We start from the raw sequence: 20,222 nt of genomic DNA, 5'->3' as shown, positions 1-20,222 counted from the left end.
TACAGTACAAATTGATTTATTTAAAACAGTTACAAAAAAAGCACAACAAAATAGAGATTATCCTTAGAATTATTAATGCTTTGTTAAAGATCAGGTAGGAGGAAAGGGGCAGGAACAAGGTCAGAGGGGAGCACCTGACTAGTTCTAAGGCTTTAGATACAATGCGGTCGGTTACATGTTAATACAGCCATTACATAACTGGGATTATAGTTGAGGGATCAGCACTTATCTACAAAGACCTCCTTGCCTCAGGGCAGCCCAGCCGGTTCCCCCAGTGCCACACATCTGTTTCTCCGCTTTGCATGGGCAGACCCTCCCCTGGCGCTAAGGTGCCATGAAAGCGGAAAACAACTAGGATGTGCATGGGTGCATTTGCAGGGTGGGGTGGCAGCAGCCTAGAAGGACGTTAGGGGCAAGTCCTGTCCTCCATGGACAGATGTGAAGACCGTGGAAGGGCCTTGACCATCAGCATTTTAAGCCATACATGGAACACACCCTGGGCCAAACTCTGTACAGAATGTGCATTCGTAGCCATCTTAGCAGCTTCTGCAAAGTTTCAGGCCCTAGGACAGCCTGAAAGACAAAGAGCAGTTGTGAGTGACGCTAGGGAAAGGCACATGTACTGCTGTGGGCAGGAACTAGCATTTGGGCTACTCAAGCTGCTGTAGTTTCTTTTACAATATTTTCTGAGTAACAAGGATTGTTAGTTCTCTACAGGGGAAAGTGACTTCAAGTGTGGGGTAGGGAAGGGGGGGGCGGGGACACTTAATGTGAAAAGTGCATTAAACTTGCGCACCTGCTGGAAAGGGGAGGCAGAGGGGCCTCTGCAGCTTTCCTTCTTTCCAGACAGAGCTTCCTCTGCATAGTCTGGTAGTGATGAGCGCTCATTGCTTGGAGCAAGTCTCGTTCCTGGAGCAACAGTGTACGCGTAGCCTAGAAACAGGCCTAGCCTCTGCTGGGCAGCTGACCCAAGGAATGTTTCATGAGGTGGGACAGATGGCTACAGACACCCATTATTGCATCCTACAGACTCTTGCCACCGAGTGTGAGCTGTGTGAGCTGGCTAAGACCAAGGCCAGGAGACCTCCTCCTACAGGTAAGACAGGACACAGCTCTCCTCCCCTTCACAATAGCAGCAGGAAAACAGTATATTTCTCTGAGAAGCCTGTCACATCTCTGCCAGCAGAAAAGCCTGGATAACCATCTCATTCCATAATGTCTTCCTGGCTTTATCTTCTCCTTTCCCTGTAAACCTAAGAAATAAAAGCCTCCTCCATGGACTCATTCATAGCCTTTCTGCCTACAGCAGAGCCTGTCTCGCTCCCTGTCTCAGGAGAGCCTCAACACACAACACAGCCACCACCGCAGGCACTGAGCAGCACAGCCCAACCCAGTAAGGACAGATTCCAGTGATTACGAGTACTGCTAAGCTGGGCTAGAGGGCCACCAGTGGCCCCCTCCTGCCCGCCGCCTTTGAGGCAAGCAGCCAGATGCCCAGATTCTTCATCTCAATGCCCCACCATGAGATGTGTCCCAAACCATTGCTTCCATAGAGGAACTGGCAGCTGAAATGTGCACAACAGTGGGACCGACAGGGAGACTGGATAGAAGCACCAAGGTCAAATTCACCCTGGCCTGTTCCACAGAGCTCAGAACTGCACTCAGCAGATGCACAGCTAACCAAAGTCCAGGGTGAGCACCTTCACAGCCTTTCAGCTGCCTACAGTACAAAGCTATTTTAGCCACACAGCGTCTTGCCTCATACATCAGCGTCTGCCCTGTCAGACCACTGTTCAGTGCGGCTGAGATCTAGGAGTAGTAGTTACAATAACACACATGAGATAAGGCAGGCTCTCCAAACCCTCTCTCTAAAAGACAGAGAATTCTGTGTTCAAAGATGGACATGAGGTGCTCTGCACCCTTCAGCTGCTCAATCCCTCTATGCGTGCAACCAGCCCATCCACATTCACACGCCATACATATGCAAGATCCCTTTCTTAGTTGCCTGCCACAGCTCTGAATCCCTCTGCATGCACCATGCAAAGAACAGGCAAGAGAACCTGGGCTCCTCTGCCTTCTGCCTTGGGCCACTGACACCCTGGATATCCTGAGCATTAAGTACTAACCAACGTTAATCGAGGTCTTTGCGTAGGAGAGTCCAATGAATAGCAACTGTGAAACACACAAGGTAACGAGGCCAGCCACCGGGGCCAGACAGTACATTTTACTGACAAACGGTGCTGTGAAAACAGCGTCTGTTCCCACAGCTGCTGCATCCAAGGAGGCAGAATCTTCACATGACAGCATCACCATGACTTCATACATTTCAAATGCAGCTGATGAGATCGGAAGCAGTGTGTCATTTGGGGGAAGCTACACGTGATAAAGGCAGCATCCTCATTCTGGAGAAACTCCCATGAGGCACAAACACTGAAGGCATGAGTAGCACATCTCTCACCTAAGGCCTGAAAATAAACTGTCCTGGTGCAGGCATTTCAAAGGCAACAGAAATGGCTAGCAACGTGCTAGGAAAACAGGACTGACAGCCTGGAGGGACGGGACATTCTGGAGACTCTCAAATTTGCCTAACACCTAGGCAGAGCACCCCTCTGCCACACAGTCAACTGAAGCCAACCAGTTACAGGACACATTCCTGGAGAGCGTGCAGAACAGCCCTGAGACACCACCACTGGAAGCTGACCGAAGGACAGCTACGCTGAGGAGGGGTGCTGACACACAAGTCATTCAGGGAAAGAGAGAAGCAGTGCCCTAGAAGCCAGGCATGCCTGACAGAAAACTTCAGGAGGATGAGAGAAGGGAGACAGAGAATGGTATGCTGAACATCAGGAGCAGCATCGGGACTCTAGCGGGGACCTGCACACTGAAAAGAAACCCTCTCAAAAGCCGGGTCCTAGCACAGAGATGGGCATCTTAATACAAGGAATTCTTAACCCAAGTTAAGTCAGTGAAGACTCTTATCGTCAACATAACAGTGACTATTTTTTATTCTAGCTAAGCAGTTAGAGCTGGTGTCATAACACACCATCAGAGAGGGCAAATTAGTATAACTACAGGAGCCTTCACTTGAATGGAGTGTTATTACCATAATGAGGTATTAATATACTTTTTTATTAAATCTCACCATGAAAAAGACTACTCTTGAATTTACCATATTGTTCTACAGAGGAACTCTAAAGTGAAGCATCAGAAAACCTAACACAAAACCACCCCGAAATGCCCTACGATGCTGTGATATTTTTTAGAGTCCCTATATTAATCATAGAACTGTACTTCGCAGAAACTTTGTACCTTGCCTGCACATGCACAAACACTTGTCTCTTGTCTAGAGCTTATTCAGGAAACTGTCTGCAGGGAAGAATTAGCCATCTGGAAAGTTTTCTTCTGATTTAATTACAAAATAGTCTCGGTCTTCTCACAGAAAAAGGATGTCTCCATCCTTCTCTAGAGAATGCTGAATATATTTTACTCCAGCTTTAAAAGAAAAAAACCCACCAAGACCCAAAATCCAACCAAACAAAAAAACCCAACCCCATTCATCCATAGGCTAAACCACCGCAAAAGCTGTAAGCCCAAGAGATTTTTTTTTTTTTAAAGTCATTAACAGGGAAAGAAAGATTTGATTTGGTGGCAAATAATGAAATGTATTTTATAGCAGTAAACTGATGTCTCCCACCCCAGCTTGTGTCCCATCCCAAGTGCTCAAGTTCCCTATTCACCTACACCCAAACCCATACTTTTGATCCTTCCTCTTGAATTTCTGTGATTCATTCAAATCTGTACATTCTTTGCAAGAAGAAAAAGCAGTTGGATTCAGTGGAAGAGACATTAAACAGAACCACCAGAGAAGCATCTCCATCCTGCCCTCAAGAGCTCCATCGGTGAACGGTCCTTTTAAAGTGCACATGTGAAGAAAAGGGATACTGGGAGTAGAGCCCCCTAAACTCCAGTGGGGACCCGTCTCTCCCCATCATGAGAAAGGAGGAATAAAATCTTCAGCAATTTTATCTGCTACCTTAAGCCATGTCTGCCCTCCTCATCTCCCCACCTGTCCTGAATGGTTAGACCCTGCCCTGCAGGGACTCAGTTATTCAGGGAGGTGTGAGAAAGCCCCAGCCTCCAACCTCTGGAATGCTCTCATCGCAAGCTCATGAGCACATCCCTGTTCTCTACCCCAGCTAGCCTGTTGCTGCTCCCTGAGGCACTGGAGCCCTCCTCCTTCACCAAGAGGAACCGGTCAGCCACTGAACTGGAATAAATCCAGTCCTGCAGGGCAGAAAGCAGCCTTGCTGGTGAACCTGTCACAAAGTCTGTGCAATTTCTCCACCTGATGGTGAGGCTCACCTACAGGGGATGCCCTAGCTCACAGCCTCAAAGGGATCATTTCCCTGCATTAGAACGCCCTTCAATAGACAGCTTGACCTCCTGGGGAATGAAAGAGGGACGGAGCAGAGAGGGCCGAGGCTCCTCTGCCTGCATGCTGTATCTTTGGAAGCCTGGGGCTGTCCAGCTGTGCTGACTGCCAGTCTCAGGCTGAGAGGGTTCTGCATGAGAGCTCTGGGCTGCACTGTCCCTATCTGCGTGGTTCTTCCTTTCAGCAGCTCTGTCAGACGGTTCTCTGGACCCCTGAGCTGTTCTTTCAGATCTCTCCCTAGTAGGCATCAACTGATCTGTGAAAGGGTAGTTAGCCTGAGAAGCGGAGTTGCCATTCATGCTCTGTAAACTGATTGATATGCAGACATCGCCCACTTGCAGCCTATGACAGGGCAAAGCAAAGAGCTGAGCAGTCCGCCCTGGGCTACAGGAGGACCAACCCTGGCCATACACAAAGAAGGGATGCTCTGGGGGCACATCAATGCTCACTTTACTTTGTTGCTCCCCAACCACAAAATGCAGCGTGACAAGCCCAGGCCACTGGCTTTCCTGAATATCCACCACGGTGCTGGAGTCGATCTTCAGGCCCCCGCTCACCTCTGCACTGCGAACAAAGTCTTGAGTCTGCAGGTCCTCTACTCGCTTCAGCTCTCCTGTAGCCAGCTGGATGATGGCTCCTTTCATGAAGTGAGAGGGCAAGTGTGAGGAGCTGGGTGGCTGCAGCTGGGCCAGGTCCTTTTCAAGCACGCTTCCTCGAGCCTGTGCATCTGGGCTCCACCTCACCAGGGTTTCTGAAGTGGAAGACCTGATGGGCTCAGATCCAGCGGGAACCAGGACTGGCTTGCCGTTGGCTATCACCATTCCTTTGGCTAATTGTCTTTGCCTAACCGGCTCTTCAGGGGACATTACATATGGACTCCTGGACTGGCTTTTCTCAGCAGCAGCCCTTTCCACTGTGTTCCTCAGCACATCCTTTGACTCCCCCTGCTGATCAGGGATATTATGGCAAAGGTTTAAAGGGCTCGGGTCATCTTTCCTCTGGGCTGCCAGAACATGATAATCCTGAGATGCCAACACCCCCACCACCCTCTGGACCTCCAGATCAGTGTCTGGGGTGCTTCTGTGAGCTGGCACAGAGACCTCTGTTCCCAACGTCTGGTAACCTGAAAGGAACTGTCCATCGACCACACATCCTACTGCAGCCCCTGGCAGACAGTCTTCAGCTTTACTGCTGGCAGAGTCCACAGCCTCGCTGGTCCTCCTCACCACATTATGCTCCAGATGTCTCTGTCCACCATTGGCAGCAGCTACCTCTGAACTCAGCTGGCTGTCTTGCTGAGGAGACTCTGGGTTTCCACCTGCAGATGTCTCATACGCTGAATACCCTGGTGGGAGGCGGGACATCTGATAATAAACAGGAATTCTACCTGGTGCAATATCTAACGGCTGGGTCCCAGCATGGTGCTGCATCTGGCCGGAAGGAGAGATTGCAGAAGCAGATTTGTTGAAGGTGTGGGTAGGAGAGGTAGTCTGGGGGGAAGGAGCGGCTTCTTCCGTGAAGAGAGAGGCATATGGCACAAAATGGGGGACATGAGAGGCGGTGAGGTTGGTGGAAGGAGACAGGAGAGGGCTAGGTAGGAAGCCAGGAGGGACAGCGTAGGGCACTGTGTAATGCGAGCCGATGAACTGTAGGGACGTTGGAGGGATCTGCGCGTAGTGGATGGGAGGGTAGGGCACCCCTGGGTGCTGGATTATTGGCGAGGTCACATTGAAGGCAGGGGGCAGGGGGCTCATGTTCACCACGGGGTGCAGACCCGTGGGGGAGAAGGTGGCGGGTGGCACTGCCACTTTGTAGAGCATCCCATATTGGTCCACAGTCAGCCCTGCCACTGCTTCTGTGGCCTCGCCAGGGCCATAGCGCAGGGCTGTGGGACCTGGCCCAGCTGTCCGGGCCCACTCGGGGCCCTCGCCCGAGGCCTGGGCACCCCCTGCTCGTCCCGCCTCGGTGCCGGTGCTGGCAGCGGGAAGATCCCGCTTCTTTGGCGGGAGGCACTCCTGGCTCCGCTCGTGGCCCGCTCTCATGGTGCCCCGTGGTGTCCCGGCAGCCCCGGCCGCGACGCTCGTTCATGGGGGCACCCGCAGGGGCTGCCACACGCCGGCTCCCAGATCCCCGCTGCCGGCCGCCGCCTCACCTGCACCAGGAACAGAGGGAGCCGTGAGTCCCGGCCCTGCCACCGAGCCGCTAAGGGCCCCGGGAGCGGAGGGAGCCCCCACGCCGCAGGAACAGAGGGAGCCCCGGCCCTGAGAACAAGCAAGGCGACGACGCTAAGCCCTACTCCGGGGCTCCGGCCCTGGGGACGGCGGGCGCCCGAGCCCGGTCGCTGGCTCCACCCCCGGCCCCAGAGCCCCGGCCGCGCCGCGCCCCGCCCCGCCGAGCCCGAGGCGCTGCAGAGGCGCCCCGCCTCCGCGGGCCCGCCCGGTGCCCACCGCAGTCCGCGGCTCACCCGCCATCGCCGGGCTCCTCCTCCGCGACCCCCATCAGCCCCGGCGCCGCCCGCGGCCGCCTCCGGCCCGACCCCTCCCCGCGCCGCGGCGCACGGCGATGACGCGCCACGCCGCGCGGCGGAAGTGCCTCTCCCGTCGGCAGGGGGCGTGACGACGTCGCGTCCGCGGCGCTCAGGGCTGACGTCACTGGGCTCCCGCAGCGCCGGTTATCGTGGCAACCGGCCACGCCCGGCCGTGCCCACGGGGCGCCGTGCTCACACCACCAGGGCGCTGGGCGCGGCGTCCTGGGCGGGTCCCGGCCCGCGCCTTCGTCAGCGCCGCCGCCGCCGGGCGGCCTGCTGGGCCGAGGTTCGCGCCGGGCACAGGGGCCCTCCTGGCGGAGAACCGGCCGGGGAGGCCGCGGCGCGGAGGGCCGTGCTCCCCAGCGGGCAGGGCGCGCTGCCAGGCCGGCCGGCGGAGGAAGGCGCCGCCGGGGGACTGGCCTGCGCCCAGACCTCGGCCCAGCCAGGCGGGTCGGCTGCAGGGGGCACAGCGCAGGAGGAGCGACGTCCTGCGGATGAAGGACGCGCCCGGTGCCCAGTCGCAAACAGCGAGTCATCCGACGGCAGTGCCGCCTGCGTCGTGAGGCGTTTGTTGTCTCGCGCGCCTTAGGCGGACTTTCGCAGGCAGCCGGCCGGGAACGCGGGAGTCACAGTGGCCTGCCTGGCTTTCAGTGCCGGGAGCCAGGGGTGCTGCTCCGGGAACGATGCCTCCCCCTGCTTGCTCCGCACAGCCTTTTGTGTGAACCTGCCCCTCGTCCTGCCTCGCACCTACGCTCCTGGCAGTCTCTTGCTTGTCTTGGTGCTGCCGGCAAGTCCCTACGAGCGTGCGGTTTCTTGGCATTCGTTGATTTTTAAGGTGACAAAACATCCGGGGAAATGTAGAGATAAGAGCTGGCCGGAGCAGGGGCCAGCTCCGGATCCCTTTCTCGAGACCCCTTTCACTGTTGCACCCTAAGCCTCTCCCGCCCAGAGCCCGGGCCCGAGCGGCAGTGTCTGTACGCCCGGGCAGCACCCACTCCACGTATCCCTTAAGGTCGGTTTGGTTTCCCCTCCCCGATGGCAAAATAAGCCTGAGTCGTTCCTTGGGTGCTGCCGTTAGTGCGCGGCCTGGCCAGCTGCAGGACTGGTCTCAGAATAACGTCCCTCACGCATTTTCTACATCAGATGCTCTGCTTCGTGCCTGCTGACTGCTGCCACGATATTGGCGCAGAGCTGAGACTCTGATGTCAGGAAAGCGCGACGCTGTCCCCGGAGCCGCCAGTGAACACTTAAAAGCAGGAGCGCAAGAAACCGGCGTGTTGGGAGCACCCTCCCTGCAGGGCCTTCCTCTCGGGCGGCGGGGCGGGCAGCCGGCGGGTTCCATGCGGCTCCCGCGGACCAGGCCCCAGTGCCGGCCGCCTCGCGCCGCGGAACCATGGTTGCGGGCGGCGCGACCCGCCCGGCCTCACCACGGGACAGCGCTCGCCGCGGGGGGACCGCCCCGCGCGTGACGTCATCAGTGACTGCCACGGCGCAGACGCACCGCTCCTCGCAAGACTGGCATCGCGTGTGCTTCCGCCAAGAAAAGTAGTGCGAGCGGCCTTTTCCGCCTGGCCGCCGCCGGCGCCGCGTCGTCCCCTCGCTGTCCCCGCTGAGGCCGCCGCGGCCCTGCCCCTCCTTGCGCGGCCGGCAGAGGCCGGGAGGCCGAGGGGAGCGTGCCGGCGCACGGATCCCTCCGCCTGCGGTATCGGTGCTGCGGCCGCGCCGCCGCCATTTTGAATGCCTGGCTCCTGCCGCTGCCGCTTCCTCCGCTGCAGGGACCGGCCCGGTGAGTGGGGCCGCGGCCGCCCCAGCCCGCTTCCGCGTCGAGCGTTCGCTGCTCGCCCACTTCTCTCCTTGTGCTGCCGGCTAGGTCAGGTCTCCGTTGCCGTAGCCCGCCAGGTCCCGACCACCTGGGGCCCCTGTGTGCTTTCGCTGCTTCTGCCCGCCGCCGAGCTCCGCGGCCGGGCTGCGGCTCCGCGACAGCGTCGTGGGCTTTTTTTTTTGCCGGCGGAGGCCGCCCGATGCCCTCCTGCGGCCTCTGCCGGCGCGGCTTCTCGCGGGCCGCGTTCGGGCCGCGGCCTGTGCCCTCTGCCTCCGCCCGGCGGTCCGGGGCCGTCTCGGACTCTGCCCCGCGCTTCTGGGCTGGCCTGCCGCCTCCCAAGGCACAGGGCAGCGCTTTTTACGTGCTTCGGCTTGTACGCGCTGGAATGGGTGGCTGGCGGGATTCTCTCTCGCCCCTTGCTACTGGGACTCGGGTGATCTTGCACAGCGTTTCTTGAAGTGGAAAGTGTAGACCTGCAGAAGTTCTGCCAGTAGGAAATGTCGCCTGACTCTGTCCGTGCTGGAGGCCCTTGGCTTCTAAGAAGTAGCTTGGACGTTTGCGTCCATCCTTCCTTCCTTTAGTATTTTATTGCTTGTGCTGCGCAACTGCTCGGTGTCACAGTTAGCATCTCTAATACTTACACTGTTTGCCTGTTGTCTTACGGTTGCGTGGATTTTAATGGAAGCAAAAAACCTATGGTCAAAGGCATTTGCAATAAACTGCAAGTATGGTTTTGTGTTAGTGGTAGACCACTGTTTGACAATCAATCTGTAAAGACAGTTTCAAGTCCTTTCTTCAAGGTTGGTTGAGCTCTCTCCTCTCATGAGCTGTAAGACAAATGATAAGTTTTTTTAATAGTAAGCATTGTTTTTAAAGTTTGCACATAGAACAGTTGTGTGGTTTATTACATTGTAAATGATGCTTAACAATGCTTAGTGATGTATTTTAGTTCCCGATGCCTGAAATGTTAGTGGAACGATATGGAATCCCAGCGGAGCACCTTTGGAAGGGTGACATTTCATGTGCATGCCCAGAAGGTGTGTTTGGCCCATGCTGGCTTAAACAAAGTAAAATATGTATGTATCTTCCCCTGCATAGTGCCCCTAGCATCTTACATTTAAAATGGTAGAGATTTTTGTGGTGTTAAACTTTCTTTTTGACTTTTTTCCTGTTCCACTTCTGTGTGATAGTGCATAGCTGGTTTTTGTATGCCTATCCCCCCCCCCCCCCCGCCTTGTTATTTTTTCCTTTATTTATTTGCATGTCCCATTCTATTGCTAAATTCTTTCTTTTGCGTACTCATGTGCACTGAGGTACTTGGCACAGGATTTGAAAACTTCAGTAGGTACCTGAGAGCTCAATGAAGGCAAGAAATTTTGTGGTGGTTTTTTTTCTGAGGGATTCAGTGTGAACCCCTTGATTCTTCCATGGTCAGAGAAGGAGGGGAAGGTATTTAAATTCCTGTGAATTGAGAAGGGGGAGGCAAGTCCTGAGTGATTGTGTTGTGAAGGGATTCAGCTTTTCTGTCTCCAGTGTGTACAATAAATTTCAGATTTCCTCCTTTTTTGATATTTTTTTTAAATTGGTCTTGTTTTGTTCCTGTGACTGCTGATCTGATTTTTTTTCCTAAAGCTAGTAATACAGGAATGTAGAGGGCCTGCAGTACCTTTGTTGTAGTGTCCTGGCAAGAGAGTAAGGAATACAAAAATGTTCTGATTCTTGATAGCTCCTTTGCATGCACAGTTTTGTATCAGCATCATTGTAAACTACAATGAGATCAGTAAGTTTGTCAGGCAATAGTGTAAAAAGGTTGTGAACAGCAGTAAAGGAACTTAAGTTGTCTGTTCTTAGGCATGCAGACAGGCTGCACTGGATAATGCAGTTTGGATTTCGAAAGTTACCTTTCAAAGTGTAAGGGCTCATGAAAATGTTAACTGCTTCTAAAGTTAATGGCACTCATTCAGTAAAGCTTCTTGTGCCTCGTTAGTGTGAGTATTTGTTTTTGGTTTTGAGTTGGCAATGTATATAATTTCAGGAGATGGGGTGTTTGATTTCTTTGTATTTTTTAATAACAGGGCAAACTGCTGGCTGAATGTGATGTTAATTTGTTATAGATAATACTCAGCTATTCTCTGAGAAAAAGGGTCTGGTCTGCCTTAATAGCAGTATTACCTCATTGGATGAGAGTTTTGGGGTTAATAAGGGAATATATGATGAGGCTGTAACTCAAAAAACTGAGTCACAGTAATGTGAGTATAAGTGAATCTGCTAATATCACAAGTAGTAGTGTTAGCCTTTATCTGTTTAGCAGAGATGATATGAGTAAAATCTAAGATTAGAACTTCCTAGGGCATAGCTGAAGTTACTTGGTATATTGTAAAGTTTATATTAATGAATGTAAAAACGTGGCATCTCATCTTTCATCTGGCATTAACCAAGGGTTTTTTTCAGAAAGTAGTAGCTAATTTTCTTTTTTTTTTTTAACTCTACAGGAAAGTGAACAGGAAGTAAAATAACCAGATTACCTTACAGATCAAAATAGCTAGGACACTAGAAGCAGGTGAGAAATACAAAGGTAGTGTAGGTCAGTGGTGATTGAAGTATAGAAACAGAGGCCAGGAAATCTGGAATTCTTAATCTCATCTGTCACACTGATCAGCTATGTAGATGGGCTAACTCTTCTTCCAAGGCTTCATTCGTTAGCTTCTAAAAAAGGGTAATACTTTTTTTTTTTTTTTTGGCAGGTGTTGCGGTTAATATTTGTACTGGTTGAAAGCTCAGTGCATCTTTTGAAGCCAGTTCAGTTGTTGTTGGGTGTGTTGTTGTGCAGGAATTGGAACCTCATCACAAGTGTTTACCTAGTCTCACTAACTTCTATTGGGCTGTAGCCACAGGAGGCAAAGAGGAGAGAGGTATGGCTGCATTTAGGTTGGCTAGCTGGTAGCATCTGTTCAAACTGTGAAGGTCTTTTAGAAAAACAGTGTATGTAACATCCTCTGTCGCTATCCTGTCTCTCGTCCTCCTCTCAGCTTCTGAACAGCATGGTGGCTTGCCTCCTGAGTACTCTTGTGCTACATTCCTTGTTTTTTGAATGCAACTGGAAATGGGACCATCGCTACTTCTGAGACTATTTTTTACCTCTTGCTTTGGGGTGGTTTCTTCCTTACTTGACCTCTTTTTACATGTAGATGTGGTGCTTAGAGACATGGTTTAGTGGTGGACTTGGCAGTTGGATTAACGGTTGGGCTTGATGATCTTAAAGGTCTTTTCCAACCTAGGCGATTCTGTGAATCTCCCCCTCTACCCTGCCATGCTGTCTTTGTATAATGCAAAGTGTAACACTGATGCCTTTTATTATCATACTGTATTTTGAAGCCCCCTGCTGCCTTAATTTCTTTTTGATTTTCTGATGTTACTTACTTTATACTCTTTAGTTCTCTGTTTTATTAAATAACTTTTTCTCAAGAGAGATTATTTTTCCACTTGGAATGTTGTATGGTTGGTTGCTTTTTCTCTCAGCTCTTTTAGGTTGCCTTTGCCCTTCTTGATGATAATGGTGCTCCTTGCTTAGGTGTTTACTGTTTTCTGTATAAATATTGATAATACTAGACCATATACCAATATCTCTGCTTTTGTTCACAGCTTTATCTCTATTTGCAGTGCATATTTCTGTTTTTACTGCCAATACATCTTTTTTTTAATAAGTATCTGATAGAAGTGTGAAGCCCAGTGATAGTGGTATGGAGTCGAGGCCATCCGTATATTGTAGTTAACCGTTGCAGTTATTCCTTTCATGTAGTCCAGACATATCTTCTGGTTTTGTGTACAGGAGGCTTAATTCAGTTATATTGAAGCAAGTAGAGGAGTTCTGCTACTGATTTCAGTTGGGAGTTAGGTCAGGCTTTAATTATGTAACTTCCCAAAAGCTGTTTTTGCTTGAGGAATGTGATTACTTATGCATGCATTGAGGTGGAGCAACTTAAGTTGTTGTTACTATAGTGTATTTTAAATGTGTTTGAAAGTGTATGCTTCTTCAGTCTTGGGTTGCTTGCTAGGATGAACCAAGTTCAGAAATAGTATTTACAGGAAAAGCTATAATTATTTATGTATATTTAATTGAAAATTCAGACAATTTCCCCAAACAGTAAAGTCCTTCTGTGACTAATTCCATGAGCTTTGATGGATTTTATGTCTTAATGCATCCAGAACTCAAGGCTAAATAATAATGGAATTTGAAAAGTCTGATAATTTGTCCTAAACAAGTTGTTAAGCAACTTTAAAAAAAAAAAAAAAAAAAACCAAAACTATATTGAAAGAGTGGTTGTTCTTTGGTTGGTGGGGTTTTTTTGGTTGTTGGGGTTTTTTTGGGTTTGTTTTTTTTTTTGGACATAAGCTAACATTTCTGAATAGTTTCCAGGGGGAAGGATCTCAACTCAATTACGTGTTTAAGGATACTAAGTCCTTTTGTCTTTACATTGCAATTCCTAATAGAGGAATATAGCTTGGCTGAAGCACTTGAACATTTTGCATGTGAGTTTTGGTAATACTAGGTGCTTCTTGTAAATATAAAAGGTTATTTGGTGAACAGTCATTTTAATATGATTGTATCCTAACAGAGACTTCTAGTAAGGTTCTATATTTAAATATTTTTGCCATAGTGGCATGTTGAATGAGATCTTTAACTTTGAAACATGACAAGCTTAACTAGTAAAAAGATCATTAAAGGGGAGAAAGTAGAGATTTAGAAGCATAATTTAGATGAAAACAAAATTTTTTAAATACTTTTTTCTTGATTAATTTTTTTCACTTTTGGATAGTTTACTAGGAATGAGTTGCATAAAGAAAGAATGCCTATTTTAATTGGTTCAGGAGAAGAATTCATGAATAGCAGAGGGAGGAGAATCACTGAGCTAACACCTTTCATGCAATCCAGAGACTAGTAAAAAGCTGGGAATTCTTTTTTTAAAGGAACTTAGACGCTAGCCACCTGTATCATTGGAAATAATCTGGGTTAGGTATCTAACTCTTTCAGAAGCTTTGATCTTGATAGTAGGTTATTCTAATGAGCAAGGCCTTCAAAATCAGAAGGGGGAAACAGACTTGATGAGGTGGAGGAATTCTATGTTCAATCCTATCAGATGCTGTAAATATTGACTGGTAGGTTCTATTCAAGTATTTGGGGATCGTCCCTGATTTCTAGAGCTTGTAGTTAGCAGAGAAATGCCAGAGGGAAGCTGCTGCTGTAAACAAAATGAGGAAAGAGGTGATTACTTTTTAAAATTGCCTTGTCACTTATGTTAATGTGCAAAGAATAAAAACATATGCCTGTACTGGTGAAAAATGTTAACTAATCCTGAAGAACAAGACCTGCTACTTTGAAGGAAGTTCTAAGCAGCATTTAGTCAGCTAAAGTTAAACTTCAGGTCTGCTCTTACTCAATGGTATGGTTGTCCTCTCTGTAAGTCATCTTGTGCAATAAAATGCATTTCTATAATATAGAGAAGTCTGTTAAAATTTATTTTTTCATGGCAGTTTGCTATTTGATAGCTTTGTAGCTTTCACCTGAAGCTGAATTTTCTTAATCTTTCACATGGTTTATAGTGTGAATTTCAAGATTCTGTGTCATTTCAAGACAAATTATATACTGAAAATTAGATGATCACTTCAGTGTTTTAATTCTTCTGAGCTCTAGATTTTTTTAATCCTATTTGTATTTTGCTTTTGTAATTCTTTAGCATTCTTTTTGTTTTAATTCTCATTATTAATCTGTTTATTGATGTATAGCCCTAATTCCCTCCTTTAGTGAAGTCTGGTCATATATTAAGTCCCAGTAAGATTTTGATACCATAACTGACTGACTGCCTTGGCAGAGCCATGCTATGGTTATGCTGTGTGTTGTCCATACTCTGTTTATAGGATCAGGAGGATCATACATACCTGCCAATAAATCTTCTCCCAGGACTTGCTGGAGCCGTTTTCCATTCTTTGTGCCTTTTATTATGCTGCAGATTCCTAGAGTGCCAGCTCTGTATCCATGGAGCACATGAGACCTTGTGCTGGTCTTGCTATTACAGCTTGTCAAGGTACTCAATGAGTCTAGTGTCCAGTTGTGGATTGCTTGGCAGTGTGTATGTAGAAAAACGTTTGTTTCCTGTTGTTCTGCAATCTTATCGGAGTCCTAGAAAATTGATACACAAGTAATGCTGAGAGTTGACTTGACTAGGGGGAGGGAAGGGCATGGCACTTCTTTATGTGTATTTCCTCTAGAAAGGAACAAGAACAGTGGAGCCAGTGCAGTCTTCTCTCTTTCAGTTAGTAGTGTGTTTTTTTTCTTCAGCTGTACATCTGCAAGTGCATATTGGTTTCAACTATATCATGTGAAGTGGTTGCTACCTTGTGTGAATTAATGTTTTCCATCCTGTAGGAGTATCCATGTAATCTTGTTGACTCTATTCTACCTTTTCTGCCTCTTTTTCTACCAAGTCTGCAAAATGCATGCTTCTGGCCGGCAATCATGCTACTTCAAGTCATAGCATCGTGGGCTTAGTAGTTAAGTTATGGCCTGCCCCTGGATAGGAGTCATCCAGGCGAACATGGGATTGTCCAGGAAGTGCTGTGGATGATTTATTGGATTGCCTTTCTGAGTATGAAAATAGGTGGACCTCAGAAAGCTTAAAGGAATTTTCTTGGGGGGTGATTGTCATGGTGAAATCTGCGAGGAATACTCTCAAACTGAAATGTCACAAGAATAAGTCTTGGAACAAACAGGAAAATTAGTAATAAATTGCCAATAGAAGGTGAAGTTCACCAGTATCTCTGAAGGAGCTCAAAATTGTTCAACTTGTAGATCTGATTTGTCACTATCTTAGTCAACACTTTATTTACAAGGCTAAGTGGTAGCTTGTGTGATGCCAGTTTTCTTTTAAAAGGACTCCAGGAGAGGCCCCACAAACTGTGTGGCTCTCGACAAGTTCTTAGTAAAGGGATAAAGGTCATCTAGATTGTAAAATTGTTGGATTTTTCACAAATCTTCACAGAGCCTCTAACCAAAGGTTTTTATTGTGTTATAGTGCAGTTTTTCAAGGGAGATCTTATTCTGAATTAACAACTAGCTAAGGAAGAAACAAAAGTGACCGGACAATGATAGAAAATTTGTCTGTTTTTGTAATAGGAAGAGGTTATTGAGAGGCGCTCTGTGAAACTACCATTAAGCATGTTCATCAAACGATCTGGAGGAATGAATAGTGGGGTGACAGTTTCATCCTATAGCTGTAGAATGATTGTGTGATACTAAGGAAGTATGCGGTAAGATGGTGAAAGGAATTCATTGCCAATAAATGCAAAGCAATGCCTCCACTGAAAAAAAATGACTATAAAGATAACTACACAGTGAAAGGCTCTAAATAAGTTGTCACGTAAGCCAGAGGTCTTAGGGCTATCTGTAGGGTCTTTATAAAAAATGTCAGCCCAACAGTAGCCAAACAGGCAAAGTAAGTTTAAACGATTTTAACCTTCTAAGTGCAAATAAAACCAAAATCTTTTATGTAAACTCATGGTGCACCCATTGCTTGAATACTTTTTCTAGGTCTATTCTTTGTTTAAAAAAAAAAAAAAAAAAAGTTGGAATTCTGAGAGAGCGATGTGAAGGAATTGTGCAATGGGTCCATACAGGAAGAGATTAGAGAGTAGCACTCTACTGCCTGGACAGGGAGGTGGCTGAGGGGTAGATACAATTAAAGGCTGTAAAATCATAGATGACATAAAATCAATTAATAGGTGATGAGTACTTACTTTTTCACAGTGTAAGAATTTAATTACTTGGTCAGACAGGAGGTTTAAAGCAGAAGATAATTTTTCATGGAATTTATACTTAAACTATGCAAATTACTACCATGTGTATGAATGTGAAAAAAGTTGGATGCTTTCAAAAAGTGCTTAGATAAATCCATAGATCTGTAGAGAGGTGCTATGCAGAAAGATACTGTCCATGGTTCAGGAAGTCCTGTAAGTTGCAGCAAATCTTGGAAGCAGGGAAGGTGTCAAGGAGATGTACTTTCTCTGTTCCTTCCTCTACACATCCTCTATTTCCCATCCTGAGGCAGGACACTGGGTTAGATCAGTTTTATGCCTTACCTGGCATGGCAGCTGCCGTTCTCTGCAATTTCCCCTTTATGCCCTGTGGTGCATCAATACAGGGCAACGGATATTTGATAATGCAGTCTGTTAGTGAGAAAGCTGTCACCATATTATTTAAATTGTTTGGGCGTATGCATATTGTGTCATGCGAACAGTCATGCTTTACAGAAAATCAGTAGGAATTACCCAAGATACATCACATGAAAGATCTGTCGACGTTATAATAGGCTTTGGAATAGTTGATAATAGGTAAATGTTAATCTGTTCTGGAATGTTTCTGAATTTAAGTGTTCTCATGTCCAAAGCTGCTTCACACTTGCAATATGTAGCGCTTACATTACTTGAAATGTCTGAAACTTAAAAATTAGATGAGATTTCCAGTGTGTTAGCATGCAAAAGAATCTTAAAGTTGCTGAAGGCAGAAATCAAATACCTGATGTAAGAATTTCTTGGTAGTAAGAGAATGCTTTCTTGTAGAGGGGAAGAAAAGCCAACCTGATAGATCGCATGGGAATTACTATGCAATGAAATGCTAGAGGAGTGTGTGCACAACTTACTAGCTCAAGCCCCAAGGCATAAGCGTGTGAAGTGATTTGTGAGGGGGATGTGGTATTTTATATGAACAGGTGCAAAACTTTTTTTATGGGAAGAATTCAAAGGTATATTTTCTGAAAAAAGATGAATGATTTAATACTGATTTTAAAAAAAAGATCAAATATGGAGTTGCAGCACAAGGATGGAAGTTGTGAATATTGGAAAATAAATCATAGCTTTGTCTTTTACCCTTCATCTTGTCCTTCATCAGAGCAGTTCTGAATTGTTCTACCCTTATCAGGCAGGAAGTGTGTGTGAGATACAGTTACGCTTAGGAAGTAGTTCAGATTGGACTGTGTCTGTAGTAATTGTGTATTAGTGCGTTACACAGACGAAAACGAGAGGTAGCCTCATAATTTGGCTATCATGTGATTATGAGTCTTATTCTTTAATTCTTTGCTTTCTGAATTGCTGGTTTCTGCTTGCTTTCCTGTGGTTGTGATGTGAGGAGGAAAAATAGTTGTTACAGTGTGGCTTCCTGATTGTTTATTTATGCAAGATCATTTGTAAATATAGACTATTCATTTTGTTTAGTGGCTGGATGATGTTAGGGTGAAATCATATTAGATCTTCAGTGTTTGTTTTCATTTTACCTATCTGCTCAGTGAGGTAGGAGGTTGAAGGATGCAAAATAAACGTTCATAAAAAGCTCCACTTAGAATATATGGTGACTTTGTTCAGCACTGTTTTCCCATTGTCTGAAACTATTTCGGCAGTCTTTTTACTTTCAGTTGTCCAGGGCCAAATCTTAACGTGCTGACGCCCTCTATGGGCATACCTACGTAATGTTTTGGTCCCATGGGAAGGAAAGCAGTGAGATTGTGCAAGTCACAGGCTGTAGCTATCAGTGTTCAGCAGTTTATAAATCCCTCAAATATGGAGTGGGAGCAAAAGGATTTGTGGTATCAAAGCAAGTTGCTGCTAAACTTCAGTTTGTTTGCAGGCTATGTATTAGTGTTTTGAGAAGTTCCTAAAGAATTCTTTAAAAATAGTCATGATTTTAACTTGTAATAGCTGCTGCTTAGCTTCTCAGAACACTGAAGTTTTAAATCAGCTTAACTAGGGTGCAGAATCACAGCGTAAGTGTGGTTACTGCTGGAGGGAGCACTTCACCCCTTTCCCACTCCACCTCGGGCCTCCCAAAGCTGTATGTTCTTGCTGCCACCTTTGTGTCTACACAAGTCAAACTATGTGTCTGAAGACTACTCTTCTTGGAAGGAAAGTGGCAAGCTGGTTTTCGGATGTGCAGGTTACCTCTTCTGGTGCACTGTCCCAGGAATGCCAATATCCGCACAATGGAAAGACTGAACTACCTCTTTCAGCATAAGCCTGAGCATGGGTCATCTTGGTGATTATGAAATTATTGCCTATAGACTACAGAGGTAGTCTACTTGCAGTAGTGCTTTTATTTTATTAACTTCTTCCCAATTTTCCAACAAGAGCATGGCTTATCAAAATCAGTCTAGAACCATGTGAGATGTATGTGTAGGAAGTGAGTCCAGGCTTAAAAATTAGGGACTTTCAGCAGACTGTTGCCACCCAGGAAAGAAATTTTTGGGTTTATGATAGTGTTATGTGAAAAACACAAGCTGTGCGCTTTGAGGCAATCAGAACCCCAGACCGAGTGTTACTAATTATTAGGAAAATAATAGGGAGCAAAATAGAAGACATTTTATACAAACAAATCAATGGCACATCTATCTCTTAAATGCTGTGTTGCAGCATTTTGCTGCTTCTCTCCTCCCTCAGAAAGGATGCAGGAGAATTGTAGAACATGCAGGCAAGGCAACACCAGTAATCAGTCTTGGATGTGAGGCTGTTTTTTTTTTTTTTTTTTAGAATGGGGAGGATGAAGAAGGGATAACAATGGAAATGCGTCAAATAATTGGGAGCATCAGTGGAAACAAGCAGTTGGAAATGCAGAACAAAAGAAGTAGCTGGGTCTCTGTATGTCATGCAGTGAAACTGTGGAACTCAAGTTGTGTCCTGCAGAATATTGTTGATTCTAGAAGTTTGCCTGGGTTCCAAATAAAACCAGATAATTTTGTTTGTTTGTTTCTAGCTTTGGAAGTTCTTGGCTACAAATTGTTGAAGACAGCCAGAGAATTCTGAGGAAGCATTGCTGCATGCTTGCCCCGTTCGTACACTCTTCCCTAGGCATCAACCATTCAGACAGGATACTCTGAACAGGATGGAGCTTTGGTCAGACCTGCTATGGCCATTTCTGATCTGCTTTCTGCCCTCTTTGACTGCCCATTTAGGACTGTGAAGGGTTGGCAGATCATGTTCTTCATGTAAATTAGTAGGTTAAGTTGAAGACTACTCTGGAAATGAGGGGTCAACTTGAGTTAATTAAGAATAACTTTTATAGGAGATTGAAACCATTTCCAATATGACAGATGCAGAATAGAAACATGAATTTAAGCAGATGTTGTTATAAGGATTCATAGAATTTGGGAGTGGGTTGTATCCTACCTTATTGCAGAATAACTTCCTAGGTAGACAAGCCACGTGCCTTAAGTTTTATTCAGAGTTTCAGCTCTGAAGGCAGGCTCTAAGGATAGGCTTATGCAAACAAGTTTTTGGGATATGTAGTAGGGTGTAATTAGCAGCAAGGTAACTGTGTGCTGTCACTGGAGACTTGTTAATCTGTGTTTATCCCTTTTCACTAAGAGTAAATTACTGCAGAGTAAAGCAACACAACCAGACAA

The 20,222-nt window shown here is 46.9% G+C and overlaps 2 protein-coding genes across 5 annotated transcripts in view; one reads left to right on the top strand and one right to left on the bottom strand.

The window, feature by feature from the left end:
• ATXN1L (ataxin 1 like) lies at nucleotides 1-7,034 on the bottom strand. 3 transcript variants are annotated; one of them, XM_054840153.1, is made up of 3 exons: nucleotides 6,897-7,034; nucleotides 4,882-6,584; nucleotides 1-573 (listed from the first exon to the last, which is right to left on the bottom strand). In XM_054840153.1, the coding sequence occupies exons 2-3, from the start codon at nucleotides 6,472-6,474 to the stop codon at nucleotides 466-468; spliced, it is 1,701 nt and encodes a 566-aa protein (XP_054696128.1). In that variant the 5' UTR covers nucleotides 6,475-6,584; nucleotides 6,897-7,034; the 3' UTR covers nucleotides 1-465. The 3 variants fall into 3 exon arrangements, with proteins under 3 accessions (XP_054696128.1, XP_054696129.1, XP_054696127.1); XM_054840154.1 differs by having other exon boundaries at nucleotides 4,990-6,584; XM_054840152.1 differs by having other exon boundaries at nucleotides 1-6,584.
• A 1,386-nt stretch (nucleotides 7,035-8,420) lies between these two features.
• AP1G1 (adaptor related protein complex 1 subunit gamma 1) overlaps nucleotides 8,421-20,222 on the top strand; it is a 52,871-nt gene continuing 41,069 nt past the window's right edge. For both annotated transcript variants that reach the window (XM_054840150.1, XM_054840149.1), the window contains exon 1: nucleotides 8,421-8,745. The gene's annotated coding sequence lies outside the window, so the exon portion shown is untranslated. The remainder of the gene's footprint in view (nucleotides 8,746-20,222) is intronic.

Source organism: Grus americana, chromosome 13 (assembly GCF_028858705.1).
Source record: "Grus americana isolate bGruAme1 chromosome 13, bGruAme1.mat, whole genome shotgun sequence".
NCBI lineage: Eukaryota > Metazoa > Chordata > Aves > Gruiformes > Gruidae > Grus > Grus americana.
This window is presented reverse-complemented; position numbering and strand designations above follow the sequence as displayed.